At 40.0% G+C, this 21,000-nt stretch overlaps 2 protein-coding genes across 6 annotated transcripts in view; one reads left to right on the plus strand and one right to left on the minus strand.

Moving 5' to 3' along the window:
* slc24a5 (solute carrier family 24 member 5) lies at positions 1-20,519 on the plus strand. Of its 5 annotated transcripts, none has more exons than XR_010969726.1 (10): positions 1-358; positions 551-733; positions 4,343-4,426; positions 5,265-5,368; positions 5,811-5,911; positions 8,216-8,499; positions 13,432-13,638; positions 15,507-15,608; positions 15,780-15,981; positions 16,136-16,211. XR_010969726.1 is itself a non-coding variant. In XM_068018018.1 (9 exons), the coding sequence occupies exons 1-9, from the start codon at positions 199-201 to the stop codon at positions 16,387-16,389; spliced, it is 1,542 nt and encodes a 513-aa protein (XP_067874119.1). In that variant the 5' UTR covers positions 1-198; the 3' UTR covers positions 16,390-20,519. The 5 variants fall into 5 exon arrangements, 3 of the variants coding, with proteins under 3 accessions (XP_067874119.1, XP_067874121.1, XP_067874120.1); XR_010969725.1 differs by having other exon boundaries at positions 16,073-16,159; XM_068018018.1 differs by lacking the exon at positions 15,780-15,981 and having other exon boundaries at positions 16,073-20,519.
* The window catches only part of myef2 (myelin expression factor 2), a 25,618-nt gene continuing 25,086 nt past the window's right edge, over positions 20,469-21,000 (minus strand). The window contains exon 18 of the mRNA XM_068018021.1: positions 20,469-20,935. Within this exon, the coding sequence (XP_067874122.1) occupies positions 20,772-20,935 (164 nt within the window). The 3' untranslated portion in view covers positions 20,469-20,771. The remainder of the gene's footprint in view (positions 20,936-21,000) is intronic.

Below are 21,000 nucleotides of genomic sequence, written 5' to 3' on the forward strand. Positions count from 1 at the left end.
CATCTGAGCTCCAGTACAAGCGAATTAAAGGTAGTTGTGATGAGAGTTTCAATCAATTCGTGCAATTGCAACTCAAAACTAAACGACTCTGATGGTTTGTCGTCAAACTGTGTATGTGTGGTGACACGAATACTTCTTGCGATCAGAGAGTATCGTTAAGAAGAAGAAAAAAAGGCTGTGGGAAGCTTGTGATCAACTATGAGTACAGCAGTAGTTCTGAAAGCCAGAAAAAGGCGAACAAGAGTGATCTTCCCCCTGGTGGGAATATGCCTTGTGGTGTATGGAATAGCCCATTTCATTCACAAAGCTGCCTTCTCCAGACTGGGCAGTGCTGAGAAAGTTCGCCGAGCTGTAACGGGTTAGTTTCTATTAACTACCTTAAGGTTAACACAGATTGTTTTAAAGGTATCCTCCATTATAAGGCTGGTTGTTTAATAAACTCTTGGCTGTGCCAATATTTTCACTAACAATAAATTTGTATGCCTGATATGCATTGATATTTGTGCGTTCATGCTCTGATTCCTATGTAATGTTTCTCTCTCACTTTAAGCAGATAATGCAACCAAGTGCGTACAGCCTCCTTCATCGGAATTTCCTGAAGGATTCTTTACACGGGAAGAAAGAAAGGAGGGAGGGATAATAATTCACTTTATCATCATCCTCTACATGTTACTGGCTATAGATATAGTTTGTGAAGATTATTTCCTACCTTCCTTAGAAGTTATCAGTGAAAGTAAGTGTAAATGTTAACTATTGGGTAGAATAATCTTACATCTTCACACATTTCTGGAGTGCAAAGCTTTACTTGCTCTTGTCACACTTCAGTGTTAACTTTTTTTCCTCCCATAAATCCCTATGTCCACATTTATAATGGAAATTGTCTGAATAAACTTGGTGCTGTCCAACACACTTTGACTAGTGGTCCTTTAGAACCTGTCTTCACAACTCCAAACACTTACACTCCAACCAGCTCTTTCTCTGCTTCCCAAGCTTGTTATTTAACCGCAATACCAAATCAAAGTATTGTATAAAAATAAAGACCAAAAGCATAACTGCATCTGCACTCCCTGATCCACATACCTGCTGCCCTTTAATCCTACTTCACCTGAAGAATTCATTTGTCTCAACTCCCTGTGTACGTTGCTGTGGGAGATGAGTTTGATGTGTTACTATCAAATTACTATTTGAAGTACCATTGCAACAATTTTATGAATAGGGAAAGAATTGAGCAAGCTCTGCAGATGTTTAAGTTAATGTTTCTATTGGTCTGGTTTGTATTAGAAGGAATTGGTAACAGAAAAGTGGTGAATACAAATACAAGATTCACAAGTCTCTGGCAAGGCTTGTCGTTACATTTTTGTTTTCTTCCCTGCAAAACAGTGGATGTGTGGAGCAGGCTTCAAAAGAAAGGGTCTGCTAAAAGGTCAAGGAGTAAGTTTGATCAGAGTGAACTTTTCTCATTCTGAATGTTATGTTCTTTGTATCGTGGAGATTGAGTGTTCACGATAACAACTTATTTATATAGTACCTTTTAACATCGTAAAATGTCCCAAGGTGCTTCACAGGAGCATTACAAAACAAAATACGACACTAGCCGCATAAGGAGATATTGGATCAGATGACCAAAAGTCTGGTGAAAGAGGTAGGTTTTAAGGAATGTCTTAAAGGAGGAAAGTGAGGTGGAGAGGTGTAAGGGGAGTATTCTAGAGCTTATGCCCTAGGCAAATGAAGGCGTGGTCACTGACGGTGCAGCGATTAAAAATCGAGGATGCTGATGATGAGCTGAGACAGGGCAGTAGGGCAATGTTACTGAGGCAGAAATAGGCAGTCTTAGTGATGGTGCGAATACGAGGTCAGAAGCTCATCTCGGGGTCAAATGTGACATCGAGGTGATGAACAAACTGGCTTAATCTCAGACTGTTGCTAAGGAGAGAGATGGAGTTGGTAGCTAGGGAATGGAGTTTAGAGCACAGACTGAAAACAATGGCTTCAGTCTTCCCAATATTTAATTGAAAGAAATTTCTGCTCATCCAGTACTGGATGTCAGATAAGCAGTCTGATAAATTAGCAACAGTGGCAGAGTTAAGAGAGGTAATGAAGTAGAGGTGGGTGGTGCCAGCGTATATGTGAAAGCTAAAGCTGTGCTTTCAGCTGATGTCACTGAGGAGCAGCATGTACGTGAGAAATAGGTGGGGGACGAGGATAGATCCTTGGGGGACACCAGAGGTAACAGTGCAAGAGCAGGAAAAGAAGCCATTGCAAGTGATACTCTAGATACTATTAGCTAGATCAGAACAGAGCCAGACTGAGAGCAGTCCCACCCAGCTGGACGACAGTGGCAGGACATTGGAGGAGGATGGTGTGGTCAACCATGTCAAAGGCTGCAGACAGATTGAGAAGGAGGGAAAGTTTATCTTTGTCACAGTCATGTGGGATGTCATTTGTGTCTTTTGAGAGCTGTTTCGGTACTGTGGCGGAGTGGAAACCTGATTTGGAGGGATTCAAACATGGAGTTCTGGGAAAGATGGGAATAGATTTTGAAGGCAACATGTTCAAGGACTTTGCAGAGGAAAGGGAGGTTGGGGGTGGGGCGGTAGTTTGCAAGGGTGGTGGGGTCAAGGGTTTTTTTTTGAGAAGGGTGATAATGGTACACTTAAAGGAGAGAGGGACAATATCTGGAGAGAGAACGGTTAACAGCTGACGTGGGGACCAAAAAGGAAAATTGGGTAGTTAGTGGGAATAGGGTAGAGGGAGCAGGAAGTGGGTTTCATTGGACAAGATGAGCTTAGAGAGGGCACAAGGGGAGATAGAGAAACTAGAGAAAAATGTGAGTTCAGGGCTAGGCAGGGGGGAGCATTGCAGGAAATCTGGCCAGGTGGGCTAATGGAAGGGAAGGATGTGGCAGAGGCAGGTGATAGGATGGTTTTCATGACAAATAAGTTCAAAAACTCCTCGCACTTATTGTTGAAGGTGAGTGTGGAGGAGAGAGGGCTTTAAGAAGACTGCATTAGAGAAAAGAAGCCAGGGGTTATCTTTGCATTCCAGCATGATTCTGGAATTGTGAGCAGTTTTAGCAGGCGAGAGCAGGATCTGATAGTATTTATGTGGTCTAGCCAGCTCTGGCAGTGGATGGCTAAACCAGTTGTCTGTCATATCTGTTCAGGACTGTGTCTCTTAGACTTATGGGAGCGGAGATGAGGGCCATTCCAGGGGAGTGGCCAGGGTGAGAGTGTAATGATTTTATTGGGGACCAGGGTGTCGGAGGTGAGGGTTCCAGTTGAGCAAATCGGTAGCTGCAGAAATGTTGTGATAAACGGACAGTTGGGATTTTGAAAGTGCAGTTGTAAGTGATTTGGGAGATTTTTTTTTTCCAAGGATGGATACAGAAGGAGGTAGGGTTGGGGTGTGGAAGGTGGATGTGGGTGGAGAGCAATACAAGGAAATGATCAGAGATGGCCCTGCCTGTAATTAATATAATGGGATTAGCAAGACCACATAAAATGGTCAGATCAAGGGAGTCCCCTTGAATATGGTTTGGGGAGTTTACATGGAGGGAGAGATTTGGGAAGGAGACGAGGGCAATGAATTCAGGAGAGAGAACATGATGAGTTGATAAAATAAAAGATGATGTGTTTTATTTAATTTAGTGTGTGCACTCTACTTTTTATAAATAACCATAAGATTTTTTCAATTAAAAATTATTTCGCATCATTCAATGGGGTTGAACGTTTAATAATTCTTTAGCTTTAGCATGTAATGCATATTTTTGTTCTTGGCTTTAGGAGATAGGAAGCTTTGCATCTTGTAAAGAAAGAATTCAGTGTACTGTTTGTTCTCTTATGTCCAGTACACACACACTGCTGTGCAGTATTCCCTTCTGGGCTGAATTTTCTTTAGAGTATTTGGACTCTCTCATCTTTTCTGCACCTTCCAACTGGATTGCAATAAAAATACATTATTAAATTTGATATGTACCTTTGGCATGTATCCGTCATACAGGTTACTGGGCCTGGCTTAAGGTTGTAGTTGTACTGCCACTTTTTCTTTCATCTACAATATAAGTGTAGAGTTAGGTCATCATCTTACCCTGGAATGCATTAGAGATAAACTGTGACACCTCAGGGTGACTGTCTCTTGCTGCTTGGGTTTGCTATCCTGTGGCATACATAACTCCATTGCAGTGTGAAGCCAAGTTTGAAAAGAATTGAGCTCTGCTGAATCTCAAGCATTCTGTCAAGTTATTACAGACTTTTATTGTAAATCTTTTAGCTGACTTCACTTAAATGCATACTTAATTCATCCATAGAATTGTAGTATAATAGCATTTGTAATTGATTGTTAGGTCTTGGTCTCTCTCAGGATGTTGCTGGAGCAACATTTATGGCAGCCGGAAGCTCTGCACCTGAACTGGTCACAGCTTTTCTAGGTAACATTTGTAATCTTCCATTTTGATGTGAAAATACATGGGTAATATTATTGAACACAACATGTTACCATTAATATTCAGTGACACTTTCATTTGTGTGGGTTTGAGTTCAACATTAACATTTTTCCTTAATGTATGATACTAATGTTTAGATTGTTCTTAATATTCATCTGGGGAATGCTTTTAAAACATTTTTGATCCTATTTAAAAATACTGAATTTTATGTAAAACGCTGAAACATTTCAAAAAGGTGTTTGCAGTTGTTTATCATAGCACAGAATGTTTTAATGTCCAAAATTCATGCATTTCAGAAGTTCCAATCAAATTGTATTCTTTAAACCAATCTTGGATGTTCATGTTTTTTTTAGAGAGAGATACAGCACTGAAACAGGCCCTTCGGCCCACCAAGTCTGTGCCGACTGACAACCACCCATTTATGCTAATCCTACATTAATCCCATATTCCCTACCAAATCCCCACCATTCTCCTACCACCTACCTACACTAGGGGCAATTTACAATGGCCAATTTACCCATCAACCTGCAAGTCTTTGGCTGTGGGAGGAAACTGGAGCACCCAGCGGAAACCCACGCGGTCACAGGGAGAACTTGCAAACTCCGCACAGACAATACCCAGAACCGAACCCGGGTTGCTGGAGCTGTGAGGCTGCGGTGCTAACCACTGTGCTGCCCCTGTTGAGCTCTATAGAGCTTTTATTAAACTGGACACTTGTGGGAACATTTTTAAATGTAGTTAAACAATGCACTCTGCATATTTGTGAGATACTAAGTTCCAGAATTTTGCTCAGATTTCTCTCTCTATCTCTTTTTGTACATAGGAGTCTTTGTGACAAAAGGTGATATTGGAGTCAGTACAATAGTTGGGTCAGCAGTTTACAATTTGCTCGGCATCTGTGCTGCATGTGGATTATTAACTACCATGGTATGTAAAGAGAATCTCAGTACTGATACAATTAAGAGGCGAGAAAAGGTTGCACCAGTATCTTGGTTTGGCACTTGGAGACCAATTTGAAGATCTTTGCATTAATTTTTAGTGCAAAATAGAAAACCATTATATAACTTCATTAAATTGTGTATGAATGATCCCAAACCTCAAATTATCCAAATCTAACCAGCTCAAATTTACTTTAAGCTCTTGCATTTAGGATTTATTGAAGTGAAGTCCATCTCATAAGAGGAACTGAAACCGATGTGATAGTTATAATGTCAGTCATTGATTGGGAAGTATCCTGGACTGAAACTACATTTCGAGTATAAAATTTCTCTTCAGTTGTTCTGTAAACTATTTTGTTAAATGCCATGTATTAGAAAAGGCCATTCATGAGGGTTGAGTTCTTGGACTGAAATTTTGTAAACTTTTCCAGGCTTGCAGGTTGACTTGCTGGCCATTGTTCAGAGATTGTGCAGCTTACGCTATCAGTGTTGCAGCACTTATTGCTATTATCTTCGACAATGTGATTTACTGGTAAGAATTCTCAGCCTATGATTAAAATATAGTTTTTAAAAACCTAATGTTTTCCCCACCCAATAATTCAGTGGGTAGATGTAACACATGAAGTAATATGAACTGTGATTTTGGGATCTTCTTGGAACAGTCAGTGATTTGGTATGCTCACTCTATACTGGCTTCCCAATCTCAGCCACAATACCATAAGGAGGGAGATTTATTTGTGGACTTCTCATGGGTACCTCATGTTGGCTGGTTCAGAACCTTAAAGCATAGGCTTCTGGTCAGGTTTTTGCATTCAACGTTATAGCTGATCCCTCATCAGAAGATTTGGGAAGGATTTCATGCATCAAAATCCACTACATTTCAAATCATTATTTAACATTAACTTGTTTAATTATTGAAACTTTAAAAATATACTATGACTGTTTGGATCAGGTGGTGCAGTGGGTTAGTAAACTAATCTTTCACCTCCTAGAATCTAGCTAAATTGATAAGAGTGACAGTTATGTCTGTCTCAGGGCTCTGTGTGAAATGAGCTTAGGACAGTTTCAATCTTGTGGGCACAAAAACTATTAAATTCACTGATCAGCCACGGGATGATTGTGGGAAAGTGAATGTTTCAGTGGTGCAGTTTTAGAAACTCTTGTGAGCCTGGGTCTGTGTGCAAGGAGCTTTAAATCTGCATCTAACTGAGTAACATGGGAAGAATTTACTGACACTGGGTTTTAGAAATGGCGCTGTTCCGTTTCACAGCACTGACAGTCCTCCCCTTATTATTATTCTTTGGCCTCCTTGTCTCGGGAGACAATGGATACGCGCCTGCAGGTGGTCAATGGTTTGTGGAGCAGCGCCTGGAGTGGCTATAAAGACCAATTCTAGAGTGACAGACTCTTCCACAGATGCTGCAGATAAAATTGGTTGTCAAGGCTGTTACACAGTTGGCTCTCCCCTTGCGCTTCTGTCTTTTTTCCTGCCAACTGCTAAGTCTCTTCGACTCACCACACTTTAGCCCCGCCTTTATGGCTGCCCGCCAGCTCTGGCAATCGCTGGCAACTGACTCCCACGACTTGTGAGCAATGTCACAGGACTTCATGTCGCGTTTGCAGACGTCTTTAAAGCGGAGACATGGACGGCCGGTGGGTCTGATACCAGTGACGAGCTCGCTGTACAATGTGTCCTTGGGGATCCTGCCCTTCTATCAAGCACTAAAAAATGCATCTGTAGCCAAAAGATCTGGTGTTTTATAATTTTAAGACTATGGCATTAAATAATTGCATATCTAGATGGCTTTTGAGATGGCTTGGCCATGTGAGCCGCATGGAAGATGGCAGGATCCCCAAAGACACATTGCACAGCGAGCTCGCCACTGGTATCAGACCCACCGGCCGTCCATGTCTCCGTTATAAAGACGTCTGCAAACGCGACATGAAATCGTGTGACATTGATCACAAGTCGTGGGAGTCAGTTGCCAGCATTCGCCAGAGCTGGCGGGCAGCCATAAAGACAGGGCTAAATTGTGGCGAGTCGAAGAGACTTAGTAGTTGGCAGGAAAAAAGACAGAGGCGCAAGGGGAGAGCCAACTGTGCAACAGCCCCAACAAACAAATTTCTCTGCAGCACCTGTGGAAGAGCCTGTCACTCCAGAATTGGCCTTTATAGCCACTCCAGGCGCTGCTTCACAAACCACTGACCACCTCCAGGCGCGTATCCATTGTCTCTCGAGATAAGGAGGCCCAAAAGAAAGAAAGAAAGATGGCTTTTAATATATGAAATATAATGACCCCTCTTTTTTTTTTTCATCCTTTTTTATTAAGTCCACCCCATAATCTCTGTCTACATTGCTCTTTAAGTAGACTGATTTTAATAGTATCCAGGACATTATGTAAGTGTTCTCCCCCTCTCCCTCTCAGTCTAGCCAGGAATGGTGAAACTATCTCACTGGACAGAGCTCATTGTGAATCTGAATTGAGGCTGGGATTCCACCTTGAACCTGTTGGTCTGAGCTCCATTTCTATATAATTACCGAAGTCCCAGGATTTCATCTATCTGAATTCATCATTATTAGCTTTTTATCTTTTTATCCAAGGAAGAATTGTTACTTTGATCATCTTTTTAAAAAGAAACTTTTTGTGTGTGTACAACTATTCATTGTTTGCAAATATACAAATGTAATCACTCAAGTGGTCACTGTAGTAATAAAATGTTAAATACTCAGAATATGGACTGAACTAACTTTGCTACATTGCTGTATAAATATAACACTTAATGACCGCATGAATTAATTGTGCGTATTTAAAAGTTGACCGTTCTGCCTTTTTAGGTATGAGTCTGCTTCTTTGTTATTGATCTATGCGGTATACGTTGTGGTTCTGTGCTTTGACATTCGAATAAACCAGTACCTAACAGAGAAATTTAGCCCGTGCTGTACCTGTTTAACACGAGCGATGGAAGAAGGCAATGAGCAGCAACCGCTAATAGATTGGCAAGGAAAAAATGGACCACTGGTGCATCGACGTTCTCGATCAGACAGCGGGATCTTTCAAGAAGAGTCTGATTTTTCCCAACTTTCTCTCAGTTTACATGGGCTCTCTGAGATTACAGAAGGTAACATAGGATTAGCCATCTGGTTTGCATGGAACAATTTACATATGAGTTCATCTTCGGATATGTAGAAAAAGTATCTTTTTTTTTTCTCATGAATTTTTGTGTTAGTCAAAGTAAGGCATGTAAACATGAGGAAATTCTCAATTTTTGTACGGTCAATATAAAAGCATTCATTCAGGAGTAGCCTACATTAAATGTGGATTCAAACAATTTGATTTTACTTCTGGCGCCCGACGTCCAATGTGATCTCTTTCCTTTCCCAGTTCACACCTTTGTGGCTTGTCTAAGTAAATCTTCACTTTTGTATTGAATTTTGTGCTGTGGACTGTATAACAGCCCCGACAAACAAATTTCTCTGCAGCACCTGTGGAAGAGCCTGTCACTCTCTAGAATTGGCCTTTATAGCCACTCCAGGCGCTGCTCCACACACCACTGACCACCTCCAGGCGCTTACCCATTGTCTCTCGAGACAAGGAGGCCAAAGAAGAGGACTTGACCACTACGAACAATATTTGAGAATAGGAAAGCATTGTCCTAATTTTACCACAGGATACTTGTACACTTAGCAATATCTCTGTGATTTATATGTTCCTGTAATTTGATGCTTTCAAATCACTGGTCACTTTTTCGACATTTTCTATTGAGTCTGCTTCTCTCAAGTAATGCCATTTTTGCAATAGCACTACTTTTGGTATCAATATATAGGGATACCTTTTCAGGAGTGGGACTAATTGGGTAACTTTTTCAAAGAACAGGTACGATAGGCCAAATGACCCCCTCTGTGCAATACTGTTCAAAAACCTTTTTTCAGGCTGTATTTGACCAGCAGTTTGAAAGTGTCAAACATGGGAACAAAGGATGATTGAAAAGGAGTGCTGAGTGTGCATGTATCTTCCTTTTCAGAATGTTCAGGATTATGTAGTGCTTCAATGGAATAATCTCTTCAAATTTACTGATCTATGCAGAACATTTTATCTATTGAACACATCAAGATAATTCAATCTAGTGTGATAGCATTTCTGAATGCTACATTTTTGAGGAGCATTAAAAACATATTTGAACGCAGAACTATATGTTCATAAGTAGGCATATTGAAATTTCATGTCACAAATTCAGTCTTGGTGTGTGAGTCTTATGCATGTTTATTCAACCCAATGTTTAATAATTCTATGTGTGTGAATTATGTTTAGTTTAGAGATACAGCGCTGAAACAGGCCCTTCGGCCCACCGAGTCTGTGCTGACCATCAACCACCCATTTATACTAATCCTACACTAATCCCATATTCCTACCACATCCCCACCTGTCCCTATATTCCCCTACCACCTACCTATACTAGGGGCAATTTATAATGGCCAATTTACCTATCAACCTGCAAGTCTTTTGGCTTGTGGGAGGAAACGGGAGCACCCGGAGAAAACCCACGCAGACACAGGGAGAACTTGCAAACTCCACACAGGCAGTACCCAGAATTGAACCCGGGTCGCTGGAGCTGTGAGGCTGCGGTGCTAACCACTGCGCCACTGTGCCGCCCTAGAAATGATTATGAAATGATTGTCACTTTCTGCAGTTTTAGAAATGTTAAGCTGTTTTGCAGGGTGAATCATTTGAACAAATGATCAGTTTTCCAACAGAATTTTAATGTTATCTAAATTTAGATTTCAGCATTATTCATATTTTCAGAATCAGATTTTTAAATCAGAGACCAAAAAGACTCAAAAATAAGAACCAGAAGTTTGCATTTCACAGAATAATTATGGATGATCACCATCCATCCAGAGCAATCTTCGCCCCCATCCAGTTGTTTCTTAAGGCATTTCAGGCCTTTTGCACCATTACTCTTACTGGAAATATGTTGAGTGTTAATCACTCCTGTTGAAGAATTTCAAACATCAACCCTCTTTTACCTTATTAACTTGACCCTGTGTCCACTTGTCCTAATCTTACAATTTAATTAAAAATATTCCAGATTTACTTTTCGTATTCATCCTGAATTTATATTGAAGCACCCCCCAGTCTGAAATGCGCGCACACGCAGCTGCCCTCGCAACAGCCAAAATTTACACGTTTTCTAGGTGTATCTATACTCTCTCGAGACTTAAATTCAGGTCCAGAGGACACCGATTTAAGGTGATTGGCAAATAAAAACCAGATTGTATGACGGAAAACCCTCGTTTACGTAGCAAGTGATTAGGATCTGGAATGCACTGCCTGAGACTGTAGTGGTGGCAGATTCAATCATGGCTTTCAAAAGGGAATTTGATAATTATCTGAAGAGAAAAGTTTGCAGTCCTATGGTTATAAAGGCAGGGGAGTGGGACTAGCTGAGTTGCTCTTAAAGTGGACATGGACACAACAGGCCAAATGGCCCCCTTCTGTGGTGCAACCATTCTATGATTCTAGGTCCAGTTTAAGGTCCAAGTCTTCCTTGAGCACTTTCTAAAGCATGTGTGACACTGCACTGCAGTTCCATACAGTGTTTAAATTCCATCATGTATAACGCCTCCAAGGAGCCTATGACCACCAAGCTCAGGAGTCTAGCCAGACCTTGACTCCAGACTTGAACTGTAATATAGTGCTACTGCACAGTAGAAATCACTAAAGTTGCAGTATATAGAAAAAAATGGACAAAATTAAATAATTGTAGAATTTGTGGTGAAAGGTGAATTTAACCATTCAAATAACAGCAAAAAATATTGCAAATGCTGGAATTCTGAAGCATAAACCTAGATCTGTCAGCCAATATCTGCAGAGAAGCAGTTAATGTTTTGAGCTCTCCTCCTTCAGAACTAAAAATGAGATAAACAACTCTATTAATAGAATCAGGAAAGGGGAGGGTAAAAAAAGATGCAGTAGTGTTTGTGGAATGTATTCTCATCCTAATTCTGTAACCCTAACCTGGAATGCTAGTTGGATGATATAGTAATAGATCTTCAGTCGGGTAATAGAACAATGATTATTTAAATTGAAGACATGAAACAAAGGAGTTGTGAATAACTAAGGCAGTGGGAGGCCTGATTAAAAGGTGAGAAAATGGGAGGTGTGAGAAACCTTTGGGAAAGAAAAGTAAAAATAATGTGGATGCTAGAAATCTGAAACTAAAATAGAAAATTCTGACAACACTCAGCAGCTCGGGCAGACTGTGTGGAGAGAACAGAGAAGCTGACATTGTGGGTCAGGCTCTTTGTCAAAACCCAGAGATCAGGTTCCAAACCAAAATACAAGATCTGGCAGAGCATAGCAAGTCCAAAGATGGAGAAAAGCTTAACAAGGAGGACAGAGCATCCCAACAACACTGTACTTTGCCAGCACCTGCTGTTTAAATTACAAACTGATCCCCAAGTTTTCTATATAAAAGCAAAATACTGCAGATGCTGGAAATCTCAAATAAAAACAAGAAATGCTGGAAATACTCAGCAGGTCTGGCAGCATCTGTGGAGAGAGGAACAGAGTTAACGTTTCAGGTCAGTGACCCTTCTTCAGAACTGACAAATTAGAAATGTAAAAGGTTTTAAGCAAGTAAAGCAAGGGTGGGACAAGAGATGACAAAAGAGAAGGTGTTGATCAAACACCAGGAGGGAAATAGAAAGCAATGAAGGTGAACAAGGTAAAAGAGACAAACAAAAAATCAGATTTTCTGTTTTCCATCTCTCCCATTTTCCTTGGGCTTTCCACTGCCTGAGTTATTCACACAACCATTGTTCGGATGGTTGCTCTCCTGCCATTCACACCTCATCTAGACACATCTTGTGTTTCTTTACTTGTCCCATTACTTCTCCCTTTGGCTTTGTACCATGATACCTTTTATCATTTAATCTATCCTCCACCCTACTACAGAACTTCCCTTTTGTTTACCTTCCCACTCTTTCCTCCTCCACCCCCACCCTTCAGTTCTGACGAAAGGTCACAGACCCGAAACATTAACTCTGTTCTCTCTCTGCTGATGCTACCAGACCTGCTGCATGCTTCCAGAATTTTCTTTTATTCCATTGTTTCTTTAATCTGTTGAATTTTTTCTATTACTTTGCTACATCATCTGAGATGTTCTGCGACATCAGTCAACAAGCATTCCACTCATTTTCTGTTTGTCTTCCCCTTTTTCTTATTTCTATCCATATTCATTTTGTTAATTTCCATTCAATATCAACTCTCTACAGATGCTGGCCATTTTTAAAGTAAGTGGATGTTTTGAAGTGAAACTAAAAGGTATTTGGTTTACTTTTAATTAACCAACACAAACCAACTGAATTCAGCTCAGCTGTGCTTTCCCCATCACCCAGTCAAATAGCCTGTTCGCATTTTAGAATTGGCATTTGACTAAGGTATTGGAAAGCTGTCAGCTCCTGTGTAACCCCAGCATAGGCCTCCCATCTTCGCGAAATGAGCATAAAATCCCAACAGTAATATTAAGGGGATAACATAATTTACATGCTGAAAGTTTGAAACACACAGAAAATGCAGGAAACACTCAAGCAGGTCAGTCTCTCTATGGAGAGAGCAGAGAAGTTGATGTTTCAGCTGAGATTGATAGGCAAGGATATCAAGTGATGGGGAACCAAGGCAGGTAAGACATAGATCAGCCATGATCTAACTGAATGGCAGATCATGCTTGAGGGTTGAATAGCCTACTCCTGTTCCTATGTTTGAATACCATTTATCAAAACGCTTCTAATGAAAGGTCCATAATGTCAACTCACTTCTCAGCACAGATGCATTTTGTTTTTGTTTCAACATTATCAACTTAATATTGTATCTTTTTAACATGGGTAAACATCCCAAGGTACTTCACAGAAGTTCAAGGGAAGAAGATATTTTTAAAACTAGATCTGAATGGCATTAGTGGATTCTACAACATCAAACTACTACCATGATCTGGATGTTCTTTTGTTACACTGGAGTTATTTGACCAGTTTTATTATTTTTGTATATACAGATCAATCAAGTGTTTTTGTAATGCCTGAATCAGATACAAAGCGAATCATGTGGGTACTGTCTCTTCCCATCGCTGCATTGCTGTTCATAACGACCCCAAATTGTCGCAGACATCAGTGGAGAAAGTGGTTCGTGCTAACTTTTTTCATGTGTGCTGTGTGGATTTCTGGATTTACATACGTGTTAGTTTGGATGGTATCCATAGTAGGTAAGAATCATCTAGAAACTACATAATTCAATCTGTTTCTCTCTCTCGGTATAAATGAGACATCAGTGGAGTAATACTTTGCCTCTTGGAAAGGTTTGTAAAAGATTCACTTTCACAGTCATTTTTATTAGCTGTGTATAAGCCTGGGTTCTAACTTGCAGGTGCAAGTGACCTTTTTACCTGTTTCACTTTTTGTCCAATCCATATCAGTTTTACTAGTTTCCATAATGGTTACTAAGGTTTATAGTAGTGGGTTCTCTTATTGGGTGACTAACGTTTTGCAATGCACACCAATAATCTAGCTTTAAGACTTGATAACCCCACTCTACACTTAGATAATGAAATAAACTTGGCTGGATCTCTTAACCACTGCACATCTAACTGTATATAACTGCCTTTGAGTGCTCAGAACACTGGTACTCTCACATGTGAGACTCTGGAAAGCTATAGGTTTTAAAATTTCATAACTATTGCATTTCACTGCATTGCGCTTGCAGTTAAATGTGAATTTGAATAGCCTTGCACTGGGCCTTGTATAAATGGAAACATGCAGGATTTCCACAATTTGCTTTATTGCCCCAATATTCAGTGGCACAGCAAGAGGCAAATAAGGACAAGTGACTCCATGGTAGTTACTGTATAGAATATTTTAATAACTTGTGCAAAATGCCAATGGAACAACCAAAGGTTTCCAATAGACTAATGCATGACCGACAGACATAATTTAACAAACTGTTAAGTCTGGATTTAAGCATACTCGAGACAATGTTGCACTACTCTTTACAGAATTGAGATAAATGGCTAATGTTTTCGGTGGTAGTTGAAGGATAAAGTTGGCCAGGGCACAGGAAGAACTCTCCTTTAAATAGTGCCATGGGATACTTTATATCCACCTGAAAGGCCAGCTGAGGCCTGACTTTAATGTCTTATCATAGCACTTCTGACCTTGCAGCACTCTGTGGAGCAGTAGTATCAAACCATTGTTTTTGTGTATATTCACATTTCATGAAGCCTTTGTGCATTGTATGGTGCAAGAGGAGTGCACAAATGCACCCAACTCTATTATATAGGTAAACAGACAGTGTTGGATATACTGAATAGGTTGCCATGAAGCGCGAGATCAGCCATGATCGTATTGAACAGCAGAGCAGACTCGGTGGGCCATATGGTCTACTTCTATTATTTCCTGTGTTGTTGTATGTGAATAAATGACAAGGTTAACTGGGTGTAGGCCCTTCATTTAAGGAATTAAACCAGTCTTTCCTCTTTACTAAGAATTTTAATCTGCTGTGCATTACTAGAATTTTTGGTTTAGCTTTTTTTTATAGTATGATTTTTAAACTGTTTGGGACCTGGCTATTCTGTTGCAAGTTAGCTGGGAAAGAACTACATTGGTAAAAGTTATAGATAGATCTGGGGGGCAGGGCAGGAGCAACATGAAGCATTATCCAAGTCTCAAGTTATGGCAATTGGTGATGCAATTTGTGTTACTGAAAATGATACTTGAATGAGTATGCAATTTAGGAGGGCGAGCATAATTTTATGGCCTTCCTCTTGTGCTATATTGGAGAAAATATGGGCATCAGAAGCTAAAAGTTGGTATTTTATATCAAAACATGTGATATCAACTGACTAGGAATCAGAAAATAAGGTTATTGTGCTAAGATAAACGAATATAATCATGTGCAACTCCATCAGCCCTCTGACTACATAAATGAAGTGTAAAGAACTTGTGTACTGGAGATAAGGTTAAATCCTTGAATGTTTAATTTTCAAATATTTTGTGACTTTATACAAATATTACTAAATGCAGGTAGGGGGATTTGTTACTTAACTGTTCAAAATTCAAACACTTTTTTATAATTCAGGAGAAACCCTGGAAATTCCTGAGACAGTGATGGGTCTCACACTGTTGGCAGCTGGTACCAGTATTCCAGACACAGTGGCCAGTGTACTTGTTGCTAGAGAAGGTATGAATACATTTACAAAACTAAACTGACTTTTTAAATAAATGTTGACCACAAAAAGAGGTAATAATTTTGATGCTATAAATCTCTTAGCAGTATGCTAAAGGTAACTAATTTTGATGTGCATTACATTAGTATTAAATTGTATTACGACTTTTTTAATTAAACTGTTAGGGAGGGCGTTCCAGGATTTTGGTCCAGCGACAGAGAAGGAACGGCAATATATTTCAAAGTCAGGATGGTGTGTGGCTTGGAAGGAAACTTGCAGATGGCGATGTTTCCGTGTGTCTGCTGCCCTGTCCTTCTAGGTGGAAGTGGGTCTATGAAGCACTTAAATTTTTTAAGAAGCACCGTTTTATGATTTGCTATGTTAAAGGTATGATATGAAAGCAAGGTATTGGAATCTGATTGCTTTACTATAATAAATGAATACAATATTTTTCTTTCTTTCCCCACACCACCCACAGGTAAAGGAGATATGGCCATGTCGAACATTGTAGGTTCCAATGTATTTGATATGCTTTGTCTAGGTGTGCCCTGGTTTGTTAAAACCGTATTTGTTGATGTATCGCCTGTACAAGTGAACAGTGGTGGCATGACCTACACAACAACCTCTCTTCTCCTTTCCATCATCTTCATATTTGTGGCGATTCAAGTTAATGGATGGAAACTGGATAAGAAACTTGGAGTATCGTGTTTATTTGCCTATTTGGTTTTTCTCTCTCTCTCAATTCTAAATGAACTGGGAATGCTGGGCAATATTCTTGTAAGGACATGTGACTAATACGAAAACACATTAAGGTGCAATTATGATGTATTTATAACCAAAGATGATTTAAAATATTAATTTCACCGATATTATATGAGGACACGTCGTCTCAGACCCTGCTCTACTGCCAAAACTGCTCACTACACCAGGAATGCAAAGATAACTCTTGGCTTCATTTCTCCTTAAGCTCGTTGCACTTGTTGGTGAGGGGTTTACAGATTTGTTACTAAGATTGAGACCATCCATTTCAGCTCCCTCACTCAGTTACCCACCAAGCCAATCTTGCCATCTGCCCTAGCTCATTTCAGTAGTTTCACTATTTCCTCTCATACCATTGTCAATCGCATCTTGTCCCTGAGCCCCACCTGCTCTCTCAACCCTATTCCCACTGGACTATCACCTACTCTTGCTAGCAGAGAAGGCAAACACTTTTCTGCCCTGAAGTGGGGGGGGTAATACCTTTCAAATACAAAATCACCCCACCCCCATCCTCAAACATAACCTCTGTTGAACTAGCACCCCGTCTCCAACCTCCCTTTGCACTCAGATCAGATCAATTCTAAAATCAGTGCCAAGTTTTCCCAGAACTCTCATTTGAACCTCATTTCTACCCTGCCAAAGCCTGAATCAGTCACAAGTAACATGCTCTGTAACGGACCATGATGCACTATCACACATCCTTTTCTTCCTGGCTGCAACCTTTGTTAACCACACCATCCACGTCAACATCTCTCCTCCATTGTCCAGCTGTGGAATGGTCTTAGGTTCGTTCTATTCTTGCTCATCCAGGCGTAGCTAAAGAATCTGCTTCATTGGCTTCTCTTCCCACCAGCCCTGTTCTTATCGACGTGCTGCCACTCAGTGACATTAGCCAAAGATATCAAGTTCCACATTTATGCTGGCAACACTTTACTCTAACCACCACCCCTCCACTGTCAGATTGCTTGTATGACATCCAGTTCTGGATGAGCCAAAATTGTGTCACAAACACCAAGACTGACACTATAGTCATCAGCCCCATCACAAATTCTCTTTATACCAATTCCAGCTCTCTCCCTACTTGCCATCTCATGCTAAATCAAGCAGTTCACAAACTGCGCTGAGTTTCCGAATCCATAACCTCCACCATAGACTACCTACTTCGTAACATCCACTCCTGTCTCAACTAGATCTCACTGTTCCAACGTGCTCCTGATCACCCACCCTACATTAACTTCTTCAGCCACATCTCTGCTGCCTGCATCTTAACATACACCAAGTGATGTTCACCCCAGTGCTCACTAATCTACATTTGCTCCCAGTCCACCAGCATTCCCATTTTAACATTTTCATCCTAGTTTTCAAATCTCTCCATCTTGGACTTTGGTCCTTTTTAAACTTTAGCCTCTTGTGCACTCCCCACTTCATTGCAACCCTGCCCCCCCCCCCCCCCCCCCAAAATGAGACCATGCCTTGAGCCATCTAAGCTCTGGCTTTCCCTCCTTTTAAACATCTCCATCTTTACACTCCTGTCCTAATATCTTTGAGCTCAGCCAAGTTTTGTTTGATTCCACTCTTGTGAAGTACCATAGAATGTTTGTGTCAATGGTGCTATTTAAATCTATTAATTAAACAACTTGCTCTGGACCATTTTGGATAGAGAATTATGAACACAAGAATCTGATTTAACAAGCGAGTTAAAGGGTCCCAATAGTAGATATATTGCACCTGCTAAACTACAACAGTCTGGACAAGTGATCTATTAAAATTTTCCTTCAATTCTAAATAGCTATGTCAGTGATACGAGTTTATTTAATATGGACTATATTTCACTGTGCCCTTTTCAGCAATCATCCAGAAGGGAAAAAAATTATGAAATAACATTCCAGCCCAATGCAGTGACCAGGAAGATCATTTAGATGTTTTCAGCTTCACAAAACCTTGAATTTTTTTTTTTTTTTTTTGAAGGGTGGGGAGAAAGAACAGTTAGAGAACAAATATGGCTGTTACTGAACAGGACATTTGGAAGCTTTTGCAAAAACAAAATGCAAGTGTTTTGTGTCTTGTAGATCAATGAATGCAAAAAAAGTATTGTAATTGAATAAATTTTTAAATACCTAGAAACAACCTAACCCATTACTAATCCGAAGTAAAACATACCCTGAATAGCTAGAGTTGGATTTATTTCTTCCACATTTAATCTATACATTTTATAGCTTTAATACCCTCAAGAGCTCCTTTCACAGCACAAAGGAGCTTATTCTACCTCTTAAAGAAAGATTGTGTTAGCAGGATGCTATTTACTGCATTTGTCCACTGGTTTCTGTACTTTGGGGAAAGAGGAAAATGTCAGGGGAGTAGGGAAGACAAAGAATTGGATACTATATCAGCACAACAGATTACTTGAAGCTGAATGACATATGTAGGCAAATTGATCCAGGCTGGGAATTTAAAAAATGCATGAGCTTAATTAGCAATTAGAAATTTTCTTGTTACATCATGCAACACTGAAGAATTTTAGTATTTTACCCTCGAAAGGAAGACTTTTCAGACAAGGTAGTGTATATTAATGAATTAGATATGAATATAGGAGGTATATTTGCAGATGACACAAAAATTGGTAGTGTCGTAAATAGTGGAGGAAAGCCTTAGAATAAAGGATATAAATGGGTTGGTAAGATGGGCGGAGCAGTGGCAAATTGAATTTAATCCTGACAAGTGTGAGGTGATGCATTTTGGGAGGACTCGAGGCAAGGGAATATACAATGGATGGTAGGACACTAGGAAGTACAGAAGGTCAGAGGGACTTTGGTGTACTTGTCCATAGATCACCAAAGGCAGCAGCACAGGTAGATAAGATGGTTAGGAAGGCATATGGGATACTTGCCTTTATTAGCTGAGGCATAGAATATTAGAGCAGGGAGGTTATAAAACACTAGTTAGGCAACAGCTGGAGTATTGTGTACAGTTCTGGGCACCACACTATAGAAAGGATGTAATTGCACTGGAGAGGGTGCAGAAAAGGTTCAGCAGGATTTGCCTGGGCTGGAGCATTTCAGCTATGAAGAGAGACTGAAAAGGTGAGGGTTGTTTTCCTTAGAGCAGAAAAGGCTGAGGGGGGACATGATTGAGGTATACAAAATTATGAGGGGCATATAGGGTAGATAGGAAGAAACTTTTTCCCTTAGCGGAGGGGTCAATAACGAGGGGACACAGATTTAAGGGGCAGGAGGTTCAGAGGGGATTTGAGGAAAAAAAAATTCACCCAGAGGGCAGTTGGAATCTGGAACATACTGGTTGAAGAGGTGGTAGAGGCAGGAACCCTCAACATTTAGATGAGCACTTGAAACGCCATAGCAGATAAGGCTAAGGGCCAAGCGCTGGAAAATGGGCCTGTTTCTGTGCTGTATGACTAAGGTCAGGTAAACTGCAAATCCTTCCTGAAACTATTAGTTTCAGGTAAAAATTAGTTTGTCAATTTGCAGTTTTACTAATTAAAGAGTTAACTACTAGAGATTTTCCCACTGTTCTCCTGTACAATAAGGTAAAAGGATACATAAGCCACTACTGAAATACACTTTAAGAGATTCAATGAACTCTAGTTTCACAAACGGCCTGGTCTTAACCTGAACTGACTGGACATGTAGCAGTCAAATCTAGAATCATTCTGCAAGATTACAATAGGTTAAAAAGGTGAATATAAAAATTCAGGTCCAAGAGGAACTACAATCATACTAATGGAGATATGCAGAGTTCACCAATTCTTGGCTAAAACCAAAAGGAACCAACCATCAAGGTTAACATCCACATGGAAAAGTTTAACAGTAATTCAATACAGCAAGTACCAAAGTTTGCTGAGTGCCAAATTGATACTAACATTGAAAGATGTCTGAAGTTATTCTCATTGAGGCACAGGAAAACTGTGTTGCCTAGAGATCAACTGCATACAGTAAATTTAGTGCATCAGCAAAGTCCTGGCACAACATTTTTTTCCTGTCCAAGTCTTGTAGTTAAATGTTGATTGGCTACATGAATTGTGTTTTTCTTTAAGTGGCAATTGTGTAACAGTCCTCCACTGTGTTGTCAATGACTCTAGAATTTATTTACAGTGACAATTTTAGTAACAATTTAAGTCAGACAACATTTTATTAAAAACAGTTTATCCATTCAAACAGAAGTGACCAGCAATATGTCTAAATTACTATATATAAAAAAGACATTCTGATAACAGAAATTACGTGAACATACAACAGTGTCAATATTCAATTACAAAGGCTGGCAATCTTTAAAATTACATTACAGCTCACACAATAGGTAAGCTTCCACTAAGCTGCTGGAAATCACTTCAGTACAAAACAAAAAGCAGAATAAAGCTAATCAGACATGCTGTATTTTCCTGTACATCACATGGTTTTCATTCACGCGTTACGATCCATACGCACATCTATCTCTCTGCCACTGATCTTTGTGCCATTCATCATTCTGCAGGCTTTCTCTGCTGCTTCTGGAGAATCAAAACGCACAGTTCCACAACCCTTGGACTTGCCATTTTCCATTTTTATTTCAGCAAACATTACATGACCTGAAAAGCAGCATATCAAGAAAATCAAACTTCCCATATCACTACTGAGAACATTAGAGCAGAAC

The sequence above is a fragment of the Heterodontus francisci genome, chromosome 38 (genome assembly GCF_036365525.1).
Source record: "Heterodontus francisci isolate sHetFra1 chromosome 38, sHetFra1.hap1, whole genome shotgun sequence".
Classification (NCBI taxonomy): Eukaryota; Metazoa; Chordata; class Chondrichthyes; order Heterodontiformes; family Heterodontidae; genus Heterodontus; species Heterodontus francisci.

Excerpts from the sequence above, each read along its gene's own strand:
- slc24a5 (XM_068018018.1), top strand. The coding sequence starts at position 199 with ATGAGTACAGCAGTAGTTCTGAAAGCCAGAAAAAGGCGAACAAGAGTG. Across the intron at positions 359-550 it reads AGTTCGCCGAGCTGTAACGG|CAGATAATGCAACCAAGTGC; the intron begins GTTAGTTTCTAT and ends TCTCACTTTAAG. Across the intron at positions 4,427-5,264 it reads ACTGGTCACAGCTTTTCTAG|GAGTCTTTGTGACAAAAGGT; the intron begins GTAACATTTGTA and ends TTTTGTACATAG.